This window comes from Limulus polyphemus, unplaced genomic scaffold (assembly GCF_000517525.1).
Source record: "Limulus polyphemus unplaced genomic scaffold, Limulus_polyphemus-2.1.2 Scaffold2394, whole genome shotgun sequence".
Taxonomy (NCBI): domain Eukaryota; kingdom Metazoa; phylum Arthropoda; class Merostomata; order Xiphosura; family Limulidae; genus Limulus; species Limulus polyphemus.
This window is the reverse complement of record NW_013668004.1, coordinates 43,701-65,287: the sequence shown is the minus strand read 5'-3', so window position 1 is coordinate 65,287 and position 21,587 is coordinate 43,701. Positions and strand designations below refer to the sequence as shown.

The 21,587-nt window shown below is 33.1% G+C and overlaps 1 protein-coding gene across 3 annotated transcripts in view; it reads right to left on the bottom strand.

The window, feature by feature from the left end:
• The window catches only part of LOC106466838 (AN1-type zinc finger protein 6-like), a 17,438-nt gene extending 7,716 nt beyond the window's left edge, over positions 1–9,722 (bottom strand). Inside the window, exons 1-3 of one of the 3 annotated variants that reach the window (XM_022394905.1) lie at positions 9,705–9,722; positions 7,008–7,201; positions 592–805 (exon numbers count right to left, since the gene is read on the bottom strand). In XM_022394905.1, the coding sequence (XP_022250613.1) occupies positions 592–760 (169 nt within the window). In that variant the 5' untranslated portion in view covers positions 761–805; positions 7,008–7,201; positions 9,705–9,722. Of the gene's footprint in view, positions 1–591; positions 806–7,007; positions 7,202–9,077; positions 9,209–9,420; positions 9,661–9,704 lie in introns of those variants that run through there. The other 2 variants (XM_013927140.2, XM_013927141.2) reach the window with 2 other exon arrangements.
• Positions 9,723–21,587: the final 11,865 nt, after the last annotated feature.

Below are 21,587 nucleotides of genomic sequence, written 5' to 3'. Positions count from 1 at the left end.
TGCCAGGCAACAAACGAGATGACATGGCCTTTCACTTGTGACCCATCTCGAAAGGTTTAATCCGCGTCAGAATTTCAAGATGAAGCACCACAATGGAGACAACAGTCAAGCTGCTGATAATACAGATTTTATTTCATAACTTCTGTAATACTAATATAGTGTTGTAAAGAAAATTCGTTTTTTAGGTATTGAGATACCTTTCACTGTCAGTTCAACATAATACAACTACTTTTAGGCTGGGATGCAAATTGCACTCAAAGTGGCATAACTAAGATGGATGGCACACGTACAGTTAAATAAGCTTCAGTTGCATTTGAAGACTGATAAGGGAGAATAATATTTGGTCCTGCAACTCAAATGTTATGCACACACAGAAGAAATACACGTATGGATCAACTGTTTTCTTGCACAGCATATGCTTTCTTGTTATGGTATAGCATTCATATTTCACACTTAAAATTGCAATGAATATCACCAAAACAATGAAATTTAAACATGCAATTGCAATACAACTGTACAAAAAATGACACTGAAATATTCACAAAGAGAGTTTCTGAATTCCCTCAACTTAAGTGATTTTGAAAAACTTACACAAGGAATTAATGTGACCAGAAACAGTAGAACTAGAAGTAGATTGTTTTCTTCTCAGCTGTTCTTTGTGACACTGTGAACACAGACCATCAGAGGAAGGACTGCCATAGAAACCACAGCCAGATCCACAAAAAACATTTTGTGATACTTGATCTGAATCCCTTTCCATTTATCTTGTAAGCCTGGAAAAATGGCTGTCCACAGAAGAAATGACCTTAAGATAAAAATAAAATTTCAATAAACTTTCATACATTTGTAAGGTAAAGTAGACTGTGATAACAAATATACAACACCAAATTCTCAACTGAACTAAGCTGCAATAATGTCTGTTCAGTTGAAGTTACCAACAGGCCAGTTCTAATTCAGATTAGAGTTAAAATTTCAATGTCCTTGCTGCAACAATAACGAAACGTTATTAAAAAGTTCTTTTACACAATTATCTTATTTCATTTTGATAAAATGTAAGGATTACGTTATGGGAGACTAACTGGTTATGTCAATGAGTCAAATGGCTTTCTTTTTTCACATGATTATACTAAAACAAAAAAGTGTGTGTATCCCAAACAATTCTCATATGCATGAAAGAAAAACAAGGTAAAAAAAAATGTACAAAAGGAAGAAATTTTAAAGATATGCCTGTTTCACTTACTCCAATGCAGCCAAAATCAAAAATGAATATGAAATTTACAAAACCAGAAGAAACTGGAGATTATAAAATATCACGAGAATGTAGCACTCAACCGTCTTTACTTATATAATTTGGGGGTTTGGTGGAGGTCCAATAAAATAGGATTTCACAGAACTTTGATGTTGGCTTGTCTAACATAATTGAAATGATTTAAAATGATAGCAAACAAAAATGAAAAGTTGGCCATATAACAAAAATTTTAATTAATGTAAAAGTTTAATTTCTTCATATTAGTTACATTGCAAAAGCAAACAAGAGCAAATCCTCAATAGCCATGGCTGTAATTTGACCTGACATCGGTCAAGAGATAGAGCCATGAGCTAAAAGTTTATACTTGAAAAAAAAATCAGAGCCATGGCTGTAATTAGAACTCAAATCGGTCAATAGATGGAGCCATCAGTTAAAAGTTTGTACTTGAAAAAAAATCAGAGCCATTCTGTGAATGGTGGCAAAAATCATTCATATTGCAAGCAAATGTCTTGTGATACTATTTCAAAACTTTTAATACTGATCCAGCACTTGCTTTAAAATGAAATATAATACTGAACTGTCTTGCCAATTGTTGTTTCACCCTTTTCTATTTTTCCATGTTAATATTACACTTGAAAAGCATATTATTTAAATGCACATATGAAAAAACAAAACAAATTCTACACTAATAATCATTATTCTTATGAATGTAAAGATAAAAATTGTATCAGTCCCAACAGAATTTTAAAATTAAGTTAAATTTACAAGACTTGCAGAAATCACTATTTTCTCTCAGTAAATGGTTAAAAGTCTAATTATTTTTGACAGAAACCTAACTTACAGTTCTCATAGAAAGTAAATTCCTATTATTTGCTGTTTTGTTTTTTTGAGAAAAAACACATTAAAAATTAATAATGCACATAAACATATGGGTACATGTTGATGTACATTGAGAATGAACAGTACAGAACATGTTTGCATATAATATACAAGTGATCTCATCTGTAAGTCCTAGGCATTTATAAATCATGTTCAAGAAAAAAAAATGCATATACACATATTTGTGAAACTAATGATTTCAATAAGCCTCGGGCAGTTAGAAACAAATTTTGGGCGTGAATATATTTTTCTTTTTATTAGATGATATACAAATATTTAATAAGTAGTAAAATACTTTTTAAATTCTGATTAGTAAATCACCAATTTGTTATATTCCATATTTAATGTTTAACGTCAAACCACAAAAACGTATTTGCAATTTTTGTAATTGTTCAGATTCCAAGAAGCTCTGTAAAAATAATATTTAAGAATATATTTTGTTGTGTTTCCATTGCAACTGAAATTATTGCGCATAGTAGAAGAAATTAAAGCTGGATTGGTACTTACAAAAGCATTTGTTCACACTATTATTGTACAAACTTTTATAATGAACAAGAATTAACAGTGTCTAATTGCACCCATAGTATGAAATCTAACATACACACTGTACTGTTATATACATTTTCACAAGTTTACTTTATTATTAGTTACATATCACAGGAATCTGAACATTTTTAAACATGTGGTAGTTAAATTACAGTAAAGACACTGAAATTAATAACTTAAATATATCTGTATTAATTGTACCTTTAATATATTTTACACAGTCAAGCCAAAGTAATTCTCAGCTTATTACAGGTATTAGACACAATTTGTAACTCACATTGTACTCTTTCTATAAATTACTTTTTGCACAAACACATGCAATATCTTCCGAGCCATTTTTATTTCAAAACTACTCTTTCTCTTTGTTTTCTATCACTATACACATCACACACACAATGCTTTTTCACGTTTTAGGTTATACTATTAGAAACGTGAAGCTTCACTTCCAATATAATGAACACACATTGATCAGCGTGCTTACATTAAATGATCATTTGTCATTTAATCAAAGAAGGAAAATCTATTTTTCAAAAAAGGCTCGATTTGGAGAGCTTCTTTTCTGATACTGAAAGATGGTAACAACAGTAAAACAGGAAAGGCGTGTAATATACCACCATGATGTTAATTTTAATTAAATGTTCATTGAAAAATAAACATCCTTAGCAAATGCACGTGAAGTTCAGTACAAATTTTAAACAAGAAACAAGTATAACTTTTGAAGCAGCACAACTGCAAATAATAGCTGGTTTACAAAATAGGTTGCTGAATTTGCAAGTACTGCAGGGGCTGGCCTATCCTGATCTTGTACACAAATGACTAGATTGGTTATCCAATATCTTCAAGGTTCTCCAGAAAGTTTCACTCGATTAATGTTTGGTAAATATCTACATGCATCCAACAGATCACATTAGAAGAGACTGAATTGTCTAACATATTACATCTCATCATATGGTTATCAAATCAAACAGCACAGCTAATGACAGTAACAAAATTTTCTCAAATGCTATTTTTACTAAATAAATGTAGATTTTAAACAATGATGTACCTCTAGGTAGCTGTTTACTAAAATCCTCACAAGAAAGAGGTCAGAAAAATGAAGAGTACAGGGTGTCACAAAAATTGACTGCTGTTGCAACTTTGAGGAAATTAACACTGCTTTTCTTACTTCTTTGTAAATGTTATTAGATCTTGGCATTAAGCATTAACGATTGTGTGGAAACGATTTGGACTGAATGTCTTCAGTACATATTAAACATATGCTGTAAACAAGTATAGACATTCAGCTTATGGCAACTGACTTTTGAGACACCTTGTAGGAAGCCTTTGCTATAAAGACTTAAAACTATTCTGTTACAGCATGTGAATGGAGAAGAGTCCAATACAACATTTCTTGTTGCCATATGCACAATTTATACTCCATCAACTAATTTATTTCTAATGTAAATTTCTTATAACTGGACTATCAACCTGCTGAACCTATGTACTTGTCATCAGTATCAATTAAATCAGTAGTGCAAGAAAGCTAGGGCTGGCCTTGTTACGACCCAGGTACTCCCTCTACCCTTCGAAGTGTGTGGATGCAAATTGGTACTTATTATTATTATTGTTTCTAATTATGAATTATTGATTAGATAAAATTTTAATAGTTTAATTTTACACAAGTGAAATACAAAGAGAGAACACTAAACAGACAAATGATCCTTTATACATTTCACCTGTCTACTTGAAATTTTACTTGATATACCATTCCAGATCTAATAATATTATACTCTAGGGTTAAATGACTAAGTTGTATGCATGCCATTTCAGTTATATAAAGAATTTTTAGTTTTACTCCAAAAATAGCTACAGAGGAATCTGAAAAAGAAATTGTTGAAAATAATTATAAGGAAGTACATGTTAGACATTCAATAAATTTAAAATAAGAACTGACGTTTTGTTTTAAGATAAGCATTCAAAGTGAATTCCACTTGCATGATTTAAATTAACAGTATCAAAACACTCATTCTATTTGAGTGTGTTTTTTCTAAAATCAAGGTCTGTAAACCACTTGAGTAAGAAAAATTTAAGACTTCTCATGTCAAAAGAGCATTGGTGATATGAACAAAAATTATCTAAGTGTAATTAATGATAAAAAAATGCCCTAACTGTGGTGAAAGCAGCAACTGAAGTTCTGGAATACTGGGAGAATTTTGGTTTCCCTAACTGCCATGGCAGCTGGTGATTTTTTTGACAGAGAGGTACAAGCTATAAATGGCTACATTTTTCAACTGATCAATGTATGTCACAGCCCCCAAATTTTCAACCTGTTTCACACTTCCTTAAACGATCTATAGCTCGCCTTGTCTAGCTCTCCTGTTGCCAGAGAAATGGGCCATTCTGGTGTGCTCGGCATTTAATTGAACACACCATTTCTTATACAGAAATATCAAATCATTACTGAAGCTTTATTAGCATTATATGTTTTATTACAACTAAAACATTATTAATGTGAAAAACAATTAGTTTGAGTGTTTCTACTAGAGGACATGGAAGTTTTCTGTGAAGTAGTGCCTTATCTAAAATCACCATCTAAGAATATTACTACAATGTAAAAAATATAGAAAATATATACTAGATTGATAGCCAATTTAAGGCATTTCAAGGTAAGGAATAGCTTCAAGCTTCCCTTCTGTATGTAATATACTTAGAAAAGATTTGGTTTTGGTGTTTAGAATTTTCAGGACTCGTACACAATTTGCTATGGGTGGTCTGCACGAGTTGTAGATTGAAAATCATCTAAACTACAAAACTGAATCATAACGGTGATGTGTTTAAGCTCTGGTAGCCCAGATGAAGTCTTGTCAGAAGCAAAATTATTTAAAGAGTTACATTACTGACAAAAACTTTGCCTTAAAATGTGCTGTGTTCTATTATTTTTGTTGGATAAGTATACTGATAAGAAAGGCTACATTCAATACGACTTTCACAATGCTTGGTTGTTTTATGATCTTGACAGACCAAATAGCTTTGTGTTGATTTGCTCTATGTCTATGATGAGGACTTTTATTTATTGCAAGATTTTGTGTAAACTACGAATACAAGTATTTGATGGGTTCCTAAAGACGTAAAAGAGATTGACTCACCTAACAAATTATAGTATTTCACAAATAAAATGGTTTTAAGATAAATATTTTCTTAAAACCAACAAATATGATTATTCTGTATGATTTACACTTGGTAATGAAAAAGATCTACTAGTACAGTCTAGATTCGAGTCTCAGTAGCTCCGTCGGTAAGAGCTTTGTGTGAACAAAGGTCTCAGGTTCAAACAGTGACACATTATACTGGTGTCCAACAAATGGTCACCCATATATACGAGGCTATTTTGTACACGGTAGATGAAAAATCAGACTACTTACGTACATGCTTGGCTCAGACGTTGGTCTGCAGCGTTAAACGTGTGTGTTTGTGTGACAGTTTCTGGCTTGGAGAAGCTGTGATGTGTGTTGATAACTTCAGATGTTAGGTTGTGTTGTATGTAAACATAAGGAAATCTTGTCTGAATGGGGAAAAGTATGTGACAGTCAGAATGAAGTCTGCTCGGGACTTGAGCCCCATTATTTAGCTGGTAGAAGCATCAGTCTCAGAACTAGTTTGGGTCAAGGTTCAAGCCACAGTTACTAATCAGAATACAACTACAACTGTCTTTGTTTATTACATCATAAAATTATTTAACTTTTGACATAACCTTTAGCATTTGTAATCCAATTAAACCTTTCAAGCAGCATAAATATTTAACTGACAAATTGAACATTTAATGAAAAAAAAACTTTGTAAAAATAGGTTTCCACAAATTAAAATAATTTCTCAGTATTTCACTTACAAGTAAGTGTTCTTTTAAATGATTATTGTTTTCAATTAGTTCTTCAGCATAATATTAATAAAATAAAAAGTAGGTAGTGGCACCAACTTCTAAAAAGCACAAGGCAGAGGTGTGAATGTCATTTCAGCCTAGAGCCTTAAGTTTCACTTCAAGTTCTAAGTAAGTTTGACTTAACATACAATATGAACTCAAAAAAGGTCTATTTTATATTTAATTATAAACTACTACGTACTTAACACAATGTGTTAGGAATAATACTTGCTATAAGCTATATGTATGTACAGGCACCTATAACAGGCCAAAGTAAAATAATATGAGGAAAAAAAAAAACAATACCAGGCCAAAGTTAAAATAATATGAGGGTAAAGAAAACTTATAGGTAGTCACATCATTTTTTTTTAAGGGGAAGCAATGCACCATTTGTAATCATAAAAAATTTACATATGCATAAGTCAATTAATTACTTACCTCTAAATAGACACGTTGTTAGTTGTTCAAACAATATAATAGATCAGGTCTTTTTCATCCTTCATTTGACATCTTTTAACACTCATTACTGAATTTTCTTATAGTTCAAGAAAGACTTCAAACACCAATCAGCAACCTTACACGGTTTTTCCTAACATTTGTTTCCTGTAGGGCTTACACTTTTCAAAGACATCCTGATGAGTGTAGAAACAAAAAGGATAAACCTATTTATAGGTAAATACTTAACTAAAATATTCTTAGTCTATAAATTTAGATTTCAAACACAGTACTGTATGCTTAAGTAGCTGCAAAAGCAAACCAAACAAAAGACACAAAGACTAATAAATACAATATATTGACAAGGGACTATTTAGTCCTTCAAGGCTGTCCATGTACACCCACTCTCGAGAAAGAGTAAAAACTTAAACTCCTCCTTTATTTCCAGAAAATTATTGATTTATCTTTTGAACAAAAGTGAAGTACTAGCCGTCACTACTGCTGATGGAAACTCATTCATTAAGTCAATTATACTGTTAGAAAAACAAAAAACTGTCTTAACTAAGGCCTAGTCTTGTCTTTTCAAAATCTCAAATTTGTCTCTCCTTTCATTTCACAATATAGCTAAAAAAAAATAAAAAGGCCTTTATCCTATTAATCGTCCAAACAATCTTGTAAATTAAGTTCAATATAACAATAAGATCGCACCTTACCCTTTTTTTTCTTACAATAACACAGTGTCAGATATACAAGACTGTTTAGTGTAGGTATTATTAATGAACTTACTTTGTGAGTGAATATTTCATGATTGTTTAGTTTTTTTCATAACAAGAGAGTTAAAGGCAATTATTTTAAAGGTGATAATTATGACAAGTTTGGTTACGTAACTAAGTAAGAATTGTACATTGTGTTTACAATTCACTGATGTCGAGGTTATGAAACGTCGCATGCAATTCATAGATGTCGAGGATATAGAGATTTTTAGAAGGCAAGCAGATAAAAAAAGAACAGAAAAGAGTAAAGTCAGGGGAAGAAGAAGTTCAGTCAGAGAAAAGTTAAATGCAAAGTTAATCGTTGTGAGAGTGAAAGGCCTAAAGGATATGTTAGAGTGAGATTAACAATTTTGTAAGAGATAAGGAGGATAAGTTGTCTTGTCAAAGGGTGTTCTAAAGTAATTGAACCAGCCTGAGTGGACTTTGACAAAAAGGCAGACAATTTTTGAAGTACAGGATACAACCGAGGTAACTCAATGACAATGTAGGTGAACTATACATGAATAGTTTGGCTATGAAATAGAGAAAAATAGTTTGGCTTGTCAACTGAATACTAAAGCAATTGAATAGGCCTAAGTAGACTTTTGACAAGAAGAGAACTATATAGTGTTTAAGATACAACTATGACTTACATAGTGTAAAAAATTAGATGTATATACATTTAACTTGCTCCAAATATATATATATATATATATATATATATATATTATTTTGAAAACAATTGGAGTGCATGCTGTTCGTTTATTTTTTTGAATTTACAGACAACAAGTCACATACACCTATTCTATTAGAATCCTTAGCCCAACACATCCACATATTTACTTACTAAATATACAAACTAAAAAATAAATTCTTGACACACAAGGTAAAGAAATCCTAACTTAATTGTATAACCCTTCTGGTAGCTGTCTCTAAACCCTTTATAATAAATAAATAAAAATCCTTTCTTTTTACTTGTAATCAACATTTCTATAAATTCACCCTAAAATTTTATTAGTTTTGCAGATAGCAAAAGAGCATAAGTGATTTACCCCCCCCCCTACACCCAGGGCTTTAAAGATGGAAGTAATTACTATTAATTTAAAGCTTAAAATCATACTTCATACAAGTTAACACAGTACATAGTACTACTTCTAGTAGTAAGGAATACTAACACTGTACAATTTACCACACCTTCATTTCCGATTTATTTTTGATACTGTAACTAGATATTTGGTCATTGTTCATTTTAATTGTTAACGTTATCGAACACAACAAAAAAATAACGATTAACGACATTACACTACACAATCTAACTTACAAGTTACAGTTACACGGTACAGTCAGCCTTTTCAAGTTCTTTTTCTCTTCAATTGAAGTTTTACTTTTTTAACTTAGTTAGGCCTTTTTTACATCAATAATGTACAGTATCAATCATCTTATAATTCACAGTAGTTAAACCTCACAAAATAACTCGACAGGGATCAAGACTTATCGCAATTATTAAGTTGATATATTTAATAGTAATACGGCAAATTGGAATAAAAATATGTTGTATATGCTCCAATAATTTGCATAAATAAACTTTATATAAATTATTACAGTGTAAATGAATTTATTTCAAAATACTAAAACACAGTAATAAAATATTTGAAAATCCTCACCAACAATGATTGCCAAACGCTTAAGGAAAAAAACATACGCTTAATCCTTCTGTGGACTTTCACATGCTTTTGCCAGTTTTGGTTAATAGGTTGCGTGACTCTAAATTATTTAAATCATTTGTTAATCGATATCAAGTCTTAGTCTTGTCACTTGGATGCCCTCGCTATCTAAAACTTTGCTAATCAAATTAATTTAATGAATATTTCATTTAAGGTAAGTATATGCTGTTTTTTTTGGCAACTGTCAAATTAAAAAACCTGATATTTAAGCAAATATGTACTACCTCAGGCTGGCTGGTCAATTTATCAGGGTTTATATACCCTTTCAGATGAAAGTTAGGTTGATCACATGATGTGTCAGGTGGTCCTTGCAGCACTTTAAATAACTTGAACAAGCACATTTGCAGCCGTTGCCAATCAATCTAATAATATTTACAAATATAGTGGCGACAATAGGAACGCGCAGGGCCCAATGCGAAATCGTCTAGAGAAGAGGATGGGAGGTGACGCTTTTGAAATGTTTTTTGAAAATTACGTGCGATTTGTTGCATTTGGGTGAGACTGAATGTCTATTCTGTGACATATAATTTGCTAGTTAGTAAGTGTAAAACATTAAAAACTGTTGTATATTGTGATGGAAATGCTGTTTGTTTTTAAAGATTTATCACAAGTGGGAAAACGACTACCTTTTTTACTTCTAGGACTCTTAGACAAAATTATGGGCAATGGTCAAGACCCAGACGCCGACGCTTCTGGTGCATTATAAATGCAAAAACCCGCATTTCAGACCAGGAAAACAGTACATAAACTGCTTAATATTGCTTTACTGTATCGTTCAAGTTGACCAGTAATAGCGAAAAGTGAAAAAATGTCTGCTGTGAGAAGGGGGGGGGGGTTTAGCCACAAACATATAATTATAGAAAGAGAAGGAGAAAGACTGTTAGATATGATGGTAATCATAATCAACAATAAACCAACTGATAAACGTTCAATGCAGTGAAATCAACGTTGAACTCAAGGAATATCTTGTGAAGAGTGCTTCAATGAATGGGATATGGCAGTAGGAGAACATAAACCACTTATCTCGATTACAAATAAGAAAAAATGTCTAGAGTGGCATAAGGAATGCAGTCATTAGATTTATGAGGACTAACAAAAAGTGTTATGGTCTGATGCTTTACCCCTTTTTTTGCGCAGATGAAAAAGAAAAGACAGATTTGAAGAAATCCACCCAAATCACCCGAGTCCTCTTGTATGGTCCCACCTGTACATGCCTCTGGTGATAGAATCATGGTTTGGGTTATGTTTTCTAGACACTCCTTGTGTCCCTTAACGCTTTAGAAAGCAGTAGAATGAATGGAAAAACTTACCTTGGCATCATTTCTGACAGTACATTTAGCGATGGTTCATGTCTACAGTTTGAGGAACCTGATAGAGATTTTGGAATCTCCCATGGTCACCACAATCACTGTATCTTAATCTGTATCTTAATTCAGTTGAGCATCTATGAAATGAGCCTAAAAACAAATTTACTATCATGATCCTTTTCTTTCCTCATACAATATTAATATGAATGTTGTAGAAGGGTGGAAATCCATTAGGATACATTTCAGCAGTTTTGGGATTTTATGCCATGTCATGTGATGGCTGTAATTTAGATAAAAGGTGGCTCAACCAGTTAATATGTATAAGTCCTAACAAATTATGGTATATTCATGTAAACTGAGTTAATTTTTTGAACTAGCGGATAGTTATGCTTAATAACTGCAATTTGGTCAAGATATCGATCGTATAGTAATGCCAAGCCTCTTACTGAGTCGTGATGTTAAATGTAAATAACATAAAGTGAAATGCTAAATGAACAATCTTTATCACAAGACTAAACATAAACAGTGTGCGTACTTTGTTTTCCTTACATGGGACTATTGTTTATAATGGACTCTTTCAGCTGCTTCTCCTTCAAGATCCTTTGTCAGACTGTTTAAATCCAACTTTCCTTAATTCACAATAAATTTTGCATTTATACAGAGTGACTAGCGCTACCATGGTGAAAAATCATTACCATTGCAACATAGGTAAGGCTGTAACATTGATATATAGCCTGAACGACTACCGAAGGACACTGTTGTTGACATCATTGTACAATGTGCAGTATTATAGCAATATTCACATCTCAGACAAAAAAATACATTATTCACTCGACAACAAAAACGGCTAGAATGAAATCAGCTTAACAGCTTTCGTGTTATATGAAACTTGCACATATACAGAGCGAAGAATACATTTTAAATAAATACTATAATGTTACAAGAAGATATAAACATGTGGTATTTCCATTTATCACACTTTCCCCCATTCCCTAATTCAGGCTTGCTTTCATTCTGACAACTTTAATATAAAAAACAATAAACTTTAAATTGCACTCTGGTAGAGAAGTAAATTAACTTTCTCTTACCACTGCTATGATCCTTTTCCGGGTTTCAATTAAAAGCTTTCTTTTTTATCCACTGAAATATTATTTTAAGGTTCTAAACCACAGATTAGAACGTGCCACTAAACATCAAGACGTTGTTGACATAGATCAAGCTCTTCTTTCATTGTAGCTCCTTCATTGTAAGATCCATTTTAAGGTTCTAAACCACAGATTAGAACGTGCCACTAAACATCAAGACGTTGTTGACATAGATCAAGCTCTTCTTTCATTGCAGCTCCTTCATTGTAAGATCCATTAGCCTTTCTAAAGTGTCGGTCACCTTACACAGGCTGAATGGCATACAAGCCACCTCTCATCATAAAAACAGTCTAATGTCTGCTTTCGTCATCTAGTTTGACTTGACAATATTCTGATGTCAGTTCTAAAGTATTAACCCAACGGATCCCTTTTAACGTGTTCAGACATTCATTTGTTTGGGGTAATGAAAAGACACAAGTGTAAGGTACATTGTTCACCCATACCTTTTTCAGTACCAAATTTTTATTTTATTTTTAAGAATAATACCGTTGTTGTTTTCTTTATGGCAAAGCTATGCAATAGACTATTTGCGTTTTGTCTACTGCGGGGAATCGAAATTCTGGATTTTAGCGTTGTAAGTACGTAAACTTACTGTTGACCCATCGGTTGACGAATGATAATTTAAAAAATAATCAAGTAGAATCATAATCTACGTGAAATTATCTTATAGTTAGAGTGATCAAACACGCTAAAATGATTTTTCATAATAGTTTTATTCAAATATTCAAAAGTAATTTTGTACACCACAGTAACCTCTTTGAACAAAATGTAAACGTCCGCCATTTTGTTTTTGTTGACCATATTGACCTGAAATTATTGTCAAGAAATTCATTTTTCCTTTGTATTTCAATGAGATACTGGTACGGCATGGCCAGGTGGTTAGGGCGCTCGACTGGTAATCTGCGGGTTCGAATCCTCGTCCCACCAAACATGCTCGCCCTTTCAGCCATGTGGGCATTATAACATGACGGTTAATTCCACTATTCGTTGGTAAAAGAGTAGCCCAAGAGTTAGCGGTGGGTGGTGATGACTAGCTGCCTTCCCTCTAGTCTTACACTGCTAAATTAGGGACGGCTAGCGCAGATAGCCCTCGTGTAGCTTTGCGCGAAATTCAAAACAAACAAACAATCAATGAGATACCACTTGAATGCTAAGTATATGATACTGAGTTTCTTTGCAGTCCTTCTTTTGGTATAACTCTCCTATAGAAATAAATTTTGCAAATTTCCGAAGAAAATTCTTATTAACAAATCACAGCTATTTCTGTAATTCTTATCAAACATGACAGTTTTAGGTCTCTTCTTGTGAATCCAGCGAAGCATTATAAAAATACCCTTAGATATAATATCAATGATTTACTTTGAGTTGGGTTTTATTTGTAATTAAGCACATACCTACACAATTGGCTATCTGTGCCCAGCCCACTTTGGGTAGCGAAACCAGTTTTTTAGCGTTGTAAGTCTCAGATATGCCGCTGTACCACTGGATGGCGTCAGTTGGGAAATAGCCCATTACTAAAAGTTATCATTTTAATATGCTTTGGTGTGAATTTCGCGCAAAGCTACACGGGGGCTATGTGCGCTAGCCGCCCCTAATTTAACAGTGAAAAACAAGAGGGACGGCAGTTAGTCATCACCACCTAGAAGTAAACATCTGGAGTGTTTTACCTAGAAGTAAACATCCGGGTGCTCGAAGATAGATTTGCCTTCCTTCGCCTTGCAAGAGATAATTATTGTTTATCTAGAGATTAAGTACATTAACTATAGTGGGGGGGGGTAATTTTGGGCGTCATATGTATAAGATTTTAACGCATGAGGTAGGTGGGATAGGCGTGGTGTGAGGTTAAGGAGGCAAAGTTTCCGGCAAGGTTGATGAGTAGGCGATAAAAAACAGTACGACATCGACAAAGAATCAACAAACGGGCCTGGCAGGGATCTGTAAATCCAAATGCCGTGGCTGGAATCTATAGATCAATTTAATGTTCTTGTCTGTTAGTTCAGTTTTTATATGGTTTGCCGAATATTTGTCGTCTTGCTTCCTTTCTTATGTTCGGTTACGTCACCGGCCTTGATCTTCTCTCTGCCTCCTGGCCACCCAGACATTTCTCTGGTCTTCATATCCGCCATAGTGAAACATATGATCAATCTTTCAAAATTTATCAAATTCACGAACTCAGCAAACAATTTATCGCGAGCGGGGCGAAGAAGGATACCAATATCCCTGAACACCTTAGTTTGAGAAAGTTTATTTCCTTTAAAGACTAAGTCCCTGTATTTTGTATTTGTTCTGTGTCAATGCTTGGGTGTAGACCTTTGATTACAAAGGCTTTGGCAGTTGCTTTGTTTCTGGGTATGTGTACTGTGATGTTTCCTGGTTTAAATGCGTCCTCAGGCCATTCTTGTAGAAGTATGTTGAGTTCAATGGCTTTCGCCCCTCTTACGAGGACACCGCCCTTAGCTAACCTTTTGATGGCTACTATTTTGACTTTGTGACTGCCTGGGACTCCTTGTATTATAATGTCAAATTTTGGTGGTGGCGTGCGTTGATTTTGTGTCTCTGATTTTAAATGTGAGTTTGTTGATTCAGTTTTCCTTGTTTCTTTGGTGTTACTAATATGAAATCATCTTCTTCGGTGTGTGTTTGTGTTGTTCTTTGTGGCTGTGTATGTGTTTCAGTATCCATATTAGTGTTTTCTGTGTCTATGTGGGTTTGTTTTCTTTGTTCCTCTTTGTCTATGTCGTCGATAGTATGATCTCAGTTCTTATAATTGGTATATAGGTCTTATATACTTGGGAGGGTCAGGTGCATATGACCTCTTCCTCCACCCTATTAGATGTTATCAACTTCTGTTGAATACGAATATAACTACTACATTAGGGTCAGAGTATATCGCACTTACTCCAACCCCTTTCACGACATTGTCCATGTAGATACTTACATCTGTATTCAGGTGAATAAATACGTTTTCTCTTTAATTCGTTGTTGCAAATGTTCTGCATATGGTGAAAAAATTCATATGTAATTTTCACGTTCATTAACTTTACACCAATCGAGAGCATTCACATAAATACCCTTTTAATGCTGTAGAACCAGCTTAAAACTAACTAGAGTTTCTTAGTCTAGCATTTGGTGGCCTAATTATATGCTTATTTTTAACACATATATATTTACTGGTGAGAGGTACTTAGGGCTATTTCCATCATGCATGCAGGAGCGATCTAATTCACACAGTAGGTGATTTTTTTGCCAATTTTTCGCGAAGTAATTTAGTGAACTATGTAGGAGTCTATCGCATATATTTTATATATTTGCATATCTGTGCAAATATTTTGATGTGGTGCTTCTGGGTACTTTGTATGCTGTGGTAAGTATTGTATTTTGTACGATGTCGAGAAAACATGCGACAGTGCATTCTTTCTTATTAAAACTATCTATTATTGTTTCTGTTAGTCGAACTAGGTGGTCGGTAGTGTGTCTAAATTGTCTAAATTCATTTTGGATTTCTGGTAGTTTTGAAGTGATCTTCAGGAATGTGGAGAGTCGGCTACTGATTTTGTTCTTTCTAAGATATTGCATATGCAGCTGGTCAGGCTGATCGGGCAGTAACTGTTCAGTTTATTTGCTGCCTTTCTTTTTTTGTGGAACATGAGTACAATCGCTTGCTTTCAACAAACCAGGATGTATCCAGAATTTAGTGGTAGATTTAAAAAGGCTGTAAGGTGTTCAAACAATCTCTGAGTGCCTTTTTTAAAGGAAGATAGCTTGAGTGCCGTCTTCTCACGGAGCTTTGTTTTTTGTTGCTTTGATTGCTTGTTGAACTTCTTTATTTGTTATGGTTTTTGTCATTTGATATATTTCATAATTATCATTTGTGTTGTCGTTTATTTGATCATTTTGTATGTTAACAGGGTATTGTGGTGTGTGTGTGTGTGTAGGTTTAGGTTTTGTGTTACATACGTGTTCACCTTATTAAATAAGGGTAGTATGTGCTGCAGCAGTACTTATAACTGGTATTTAAAACAAACCAAGGGTACTTTTTGAAATGCATACTTATTCAAAATAAAATTACTTTGCTGTATATCTTTCATTGTTTTATCTAAACTTCTTTGTTTTAGCACAAAATGGCTCAATGGGCTGACTGCATTGTGTCACTTGCGGAGATATTATCCTGAATTTTAGTGTTATAGGTCCTTAAGCTTGCCGCTGCGCCACTGTAATACTCTGTGCTATTGCCATTTCGTTCTGTGTTAGTTTTTGCGTGACATGTTTTTATATTTACAACTTCAGTAGATAAAATGAAATGTGAAAGTATTTGCGTCGTTAAAGCCATAAAATGTTCTATTTTAAACGTTTATGTAAAACGATATATATAATAATTTCTAAACTCACAATAAACAAGTAAATATACCTATAGTAAAGTAATCAAAGCTGCAATTAAAATTAAATCCTTATTAGTAAACACATAACTGGCAAACTTTAAAAAAAAGAAAAAAAACTGTGGCTCAACGTTTTAATATAAAGGTACTGACATCATTGTCTACCATTTCTAGACTTGAAACAATAAGGCAGTAGAAAAATATATCAGTATGGCAAAATATTAATTAAATATAGTGAGAGTAATCATCACAGTCACCAGATGGGGGAAAGGGGTTTATAGGAAATCACCGAAATGTGCTCTTTTCAAGTAACACCCTTTTCTGACAGCAGCGTTCGTAGGCGTGAGAGAGTAAATGCGTCTCTGCTGTCAAGATTATTCTAAGTTTAATATATTTTACCCTGATTAGTTTTAGGTAGTGTTTTTTTTTTCAAAGTGTAGAAACTAACAATGCTTCAATCAATACAAAATAAGAACTATGCATACATTTTAATTTTAAAAGATTGTAAAACTCTTTTTTAACATAATTATATTTCTCTCTCAATTGCTTTATTGTTATATGACTCAATAAATATGTCGCATGTTTAAGAAGTAGGTGTTAGCATGTTCTAAAGCAAAACTGTAATATTATTTTAAAGGTTATGTGTCATTAATAATGACATGTTATAATTGCTTATAAGTTCTTTGATTGTGTTTTAGCGCAAAGCTAAATAATGGGCTAGCTGCGCTGTGCCCAGTGCGGATACCTAATCCAGAATTTTAGCGTTATAAGCCCTCAAACCTACCAGTGAGCCAGTGAGAGAAATTTCTTATGAAAAGAATTTCAAAATATCTGTTGAATTATTCCATAACCTCTACCGGAATGTCTTTGCTTTGAATTATAACTTTAGAAAAAATATTTTTTGCTAATGATAAGGAATATATAGAGAACTTATAAACATATGGTATGTGCATACCATCATAGTTGTGTTAGATTAAGGGTGATGGTTACAGAGCTGAATGTGTATTATAGTCCCCACATCAACATGCCCTTCACTGATAACAGTATCGATGTGTAAACTGATTAATGGTACAAGGACGTGGCTGTGTATTCATAAATAGGTTAAAAACCTTAAAAGGTTTGGTAATTGGGGTTACGTCCTATTGAGGGTGTAAATACATAACACTCTTTAGATAGGAAATGATAAAATATTAAACAATTCAATAGGATGCAAATTTCATTCTGATTGTAAATTTTTTGGGGAAGGTACTTGTCTTTTATAAGACCTTGTGAACTTCTGGATCTAGCTAGAAACTTCAAAACGGTGTCAAGATCGTCCTTATAGTAATAGTGTAAAGTTGTTTCGAATTGCAGATGTACCCACTTGAAGGACAGAAATCATAAACCTGATAGTTTATTATAAAAAAAAAACATGTCAGAGAGCTAAAAAGACAAAAGATTTGAATTTTAGTGTAATAAAAAATGTTATATGAAGCCTTTTCATCACTAATGAAAACATCTTTTGAAAGCATGTCAGCTGTTTTGTTCTATTTAACAGAAAGAAACCGTTAAGTGAGTTTTGGTTTTGGTTTGGATATGTACAAGAAATATTTATGTAAAATATTTCTGGTGATTCGAACATGAATCACTTTGAATGAAAAGTCGAAAACTTCTAACACTCAACGAATCTAGAATTACGAATAAAATACTTTTCACGTTTAAATTGCTGTTTTGTTAGTTGCTTACGAAAAAAGTCTAATTTTTACCTTTAAGTAAATCCTTAATAAACCGGAAAGCTTGTTTGTTTGAACATAAAAAAGACCATTCTTGGTGTGATGTTGTTAGGAATTAGTACCACAAGATATCACAGCTCCTTTGAACTATTTTATTTTAATTGTCTAAAGGTGAAATAAGCAACTGACTTAAAAAATTGAATGACTACGATTGTTTGAAAGATAATCACATTTTACTCTTTTATAAGTGGTGGAGAATATAACTTTATTCAGTACATTCATGTATATTTCTAAATTTTCATGTAGATGTTCTGCATGTGGCAAGTTGTATACTTGTACAAACCCTCCACCTTTATATAAAAATTTCATGTTACCAGGATTGTTTCATACGATTTATACGTATTGGTCCTGTTTATGTTTATGACCTCTTGGGTTAGGGTCATACTCATTACAAGGGATAGTACAGAGACTTATACACGTTAGTGTAAGTAGGGGTTTATTTACCATGAATAGTGCTAATGAGAATAATCAGTAACGCAGGTAGTCTAAGGATTGTGGGATACCGCATTAGGACCTTCGTCTGACCTAGCACTGTTGTATTATCATTATTTTTGCTCTAGTATAGACGTGATTTTAACCTGCTCTCCTGCCTCAGCAGTATGTAAACGTCTCCAAAGCGAATCTAGAGGTCGACCAGTTCAATAAAGACTTACATTGTGTATGAATAAAGATTTTGTTTATTTGTTCATTTTTACTTATTTAATTTTTTTCTGTCTGTGTTTATTTTAATCTCTGTAAGACACTTCCAGAACATGTATTTTGTAGATACTTATAACTATTTGTTGGACATCAGTATCCATGAATACCACAGGATGTCAGTTTAATACCTGAAAAAAAAAAAAAAAGACCTGTACTAATACATTCAGACGTTGTTTTCAAACAAGTTCAGTCAGGTGGATAAAGCAAATTCAATATTCCGAAGTAGACTAAATATCTGTTAGTATATATATTAATTTATGCTTAAAAGATTTTGTGTTTGTACGGATAACGTTAGAAAAATGCAAGTTTGACCTCATAAAAGATATGTGATTGGAATTTTCAACCTTATACAATACATGATCTAAACGATCAGGTCATCTTTTGAACTGAATAACGTGATTGACTGTAACTTTTATAACGCGCCCACAGTTAAAAGTGCAAAGCATGTTCAACGGCATCGCGTCTCCAACGTTGTCATTTTTATCTACAGCCAGACATTAATGTTAGGCGAATTGGTTTCTAATGTTTCGCTAGCTTTTGGCGTTTAAACCGTCACTTTTATAGTTTTGTATTGCATATATGAATAACGTTCCCAAAACATTTTGTCTTTTATCATCCAACTCAAATGACGATTTCTAGTATTGAACGAAAGGCCTCTTGAGCAGTGAGAGACAAAGATAGATCTGAAATGCTATTTCTACATACCTCTGGTTTTGAATACGAAATGGAGAAATTAAAAGGAGTGTGAAATAAAAAAAAAAACATCAGCAACTTATGAGATTTTTATCCCAAATGTTCGGCGTATAAGGATTGTTGTTTTATAGTTATCTATCCATACAATCTGGAGAAAACACGTCGAAATTGTCATATGTTCTCAAGAGATGGCGCTACTAAAATAATCACTGATCTCACGAACCTTAGGAATCATAGCAATATGAATTCGGTACTATGTCGCATGAAACCTAGTCATGTAAAATTATAATAAAAATATAGTCCTATCAGGTGAGCTATGAAAATACTGAGCGATGACTTGGAAATTTTGTAATTCTAATTAGATGGCATGGTCTTGTATAACTTATACAGAATGATGGAACGAATACGAATGGTAGTTAAATAAAAAAAGATCTAGAGCTTTCGAGATCATGACAGAAAAGGAGAATATAACAGAACATATGAATTATCTTGATACAAGTTCTGTTTGAAGTGTTAAATGGTTTTTGATAAGGTATTTCAAACCATTTTACCACGCCGTCGAATACATGTTTAAAATATCCGCTATTATACCATTATATATTTCTATAAAAAAAAAAAGAGGTGAAAAACAAAAATAACATAGGAAATGGATTTTGTAGGAAACATCTATTATATGTAAATACATTTTAATTCTGCTATAGCGTATTAAGTTAAATCCTACACATTCATACTGGCATATTGTTCTAGTTTCGTTGAATTTTGCGCAAAGATACTCGAGGGCTATCTGCGATAGTTGCCCCTAATTTTTCAGTGATATACTGGAGAGAAGAAAGCTAGTCAACACCACCAGTCGTCAAAACACGGGCTACTCTCTGTATATATTCGAATAGTGGGATTTCACTGTCACTCTTGACGTACCTAGGACCTAAAGGAGGTAACAGGGTTCTTACCACAGAACCTCGGATCTACAGCCTGGAACGTTAACCACTGGGCCACTGATCCCAAACTTGTATAAACAATTATTTACGAGATTAGTTTTGTTTGTTTTGTTATGGATTTCGCGCAAAGCTACACGAGGATTATCTGCGCTAGCCGTCCTTAATTTAGCAATGTAAGACTAGAAGGAAGGCAGCTAGTCATCACCACCCACCGCCAACTCTTTTACCAACGAATAGTGGGATTGACCGTCACATGTTTGGTGTGACGGGGATTCGAACCCGCGACCTGCAGATTGCAAGTCGAGTGCCATGCCGGGCCTACGAGATTAGTGATATTGAATCATTTTCCTTTACTATGTAGATTCATTTCTTTACTAACTGTTAAAATATAAGATCACACGAAATAATTTTATATGCAAACAGTATTGTGAAAATGTTTGATTGTAAAAATTGAAAATCGTGAAAAAATTTTCATTTAGGTCACGTTATCAATGAACATAACTTCAATATTTTACAAATTTGAACAAGTTTCTTACAACTTTTTACCATTTTTAGTAAAATTTCAATTGTTTTTCGTATTCCAGTATCACACTTGTCTCTGTTTTGCAATATAAATTGTATATACATTCCATTTCAAGAAAATATAAACTAATGAAATACATTGTTTCGGCGTTTATTTAGATGAATCAAATTTCAGTTATATAAGTGTAATGAATTTAGCTTTATTTAATAAAAATTGAACTTTCTTACGATTTATAATCCGGAACGGTAAAATATTAAATACTCTCTACATAGACTAAGCCAGACATAATCGTTGTTACATAAACTGTAATTACAGCAGGTGAAACATATGCTTTCTTAAAATGGTACGTGTGTTTTCATAATCATAAAATTAAGTTAATTAATAAAGAAATAAACGGACACAAATTAAATTATTCAATGCAACACGGAAGCACCAAGAGTAAACTACTTTGAAAGAATAGACAATGTTTTGATTATGATTCGAGAGGTATACGCGCACATAGTAAGATGATTCTGATAAATTATTAATAATGCTATGTAATATTTATCTAAACTAGCAGATACCCGCAAAACATTTCCGGCCAAATTAGTATTTTTATCGTAACAGTACTTCTTTAAATATAACACTTCTAGCACAATACAAACGAATTGTAAG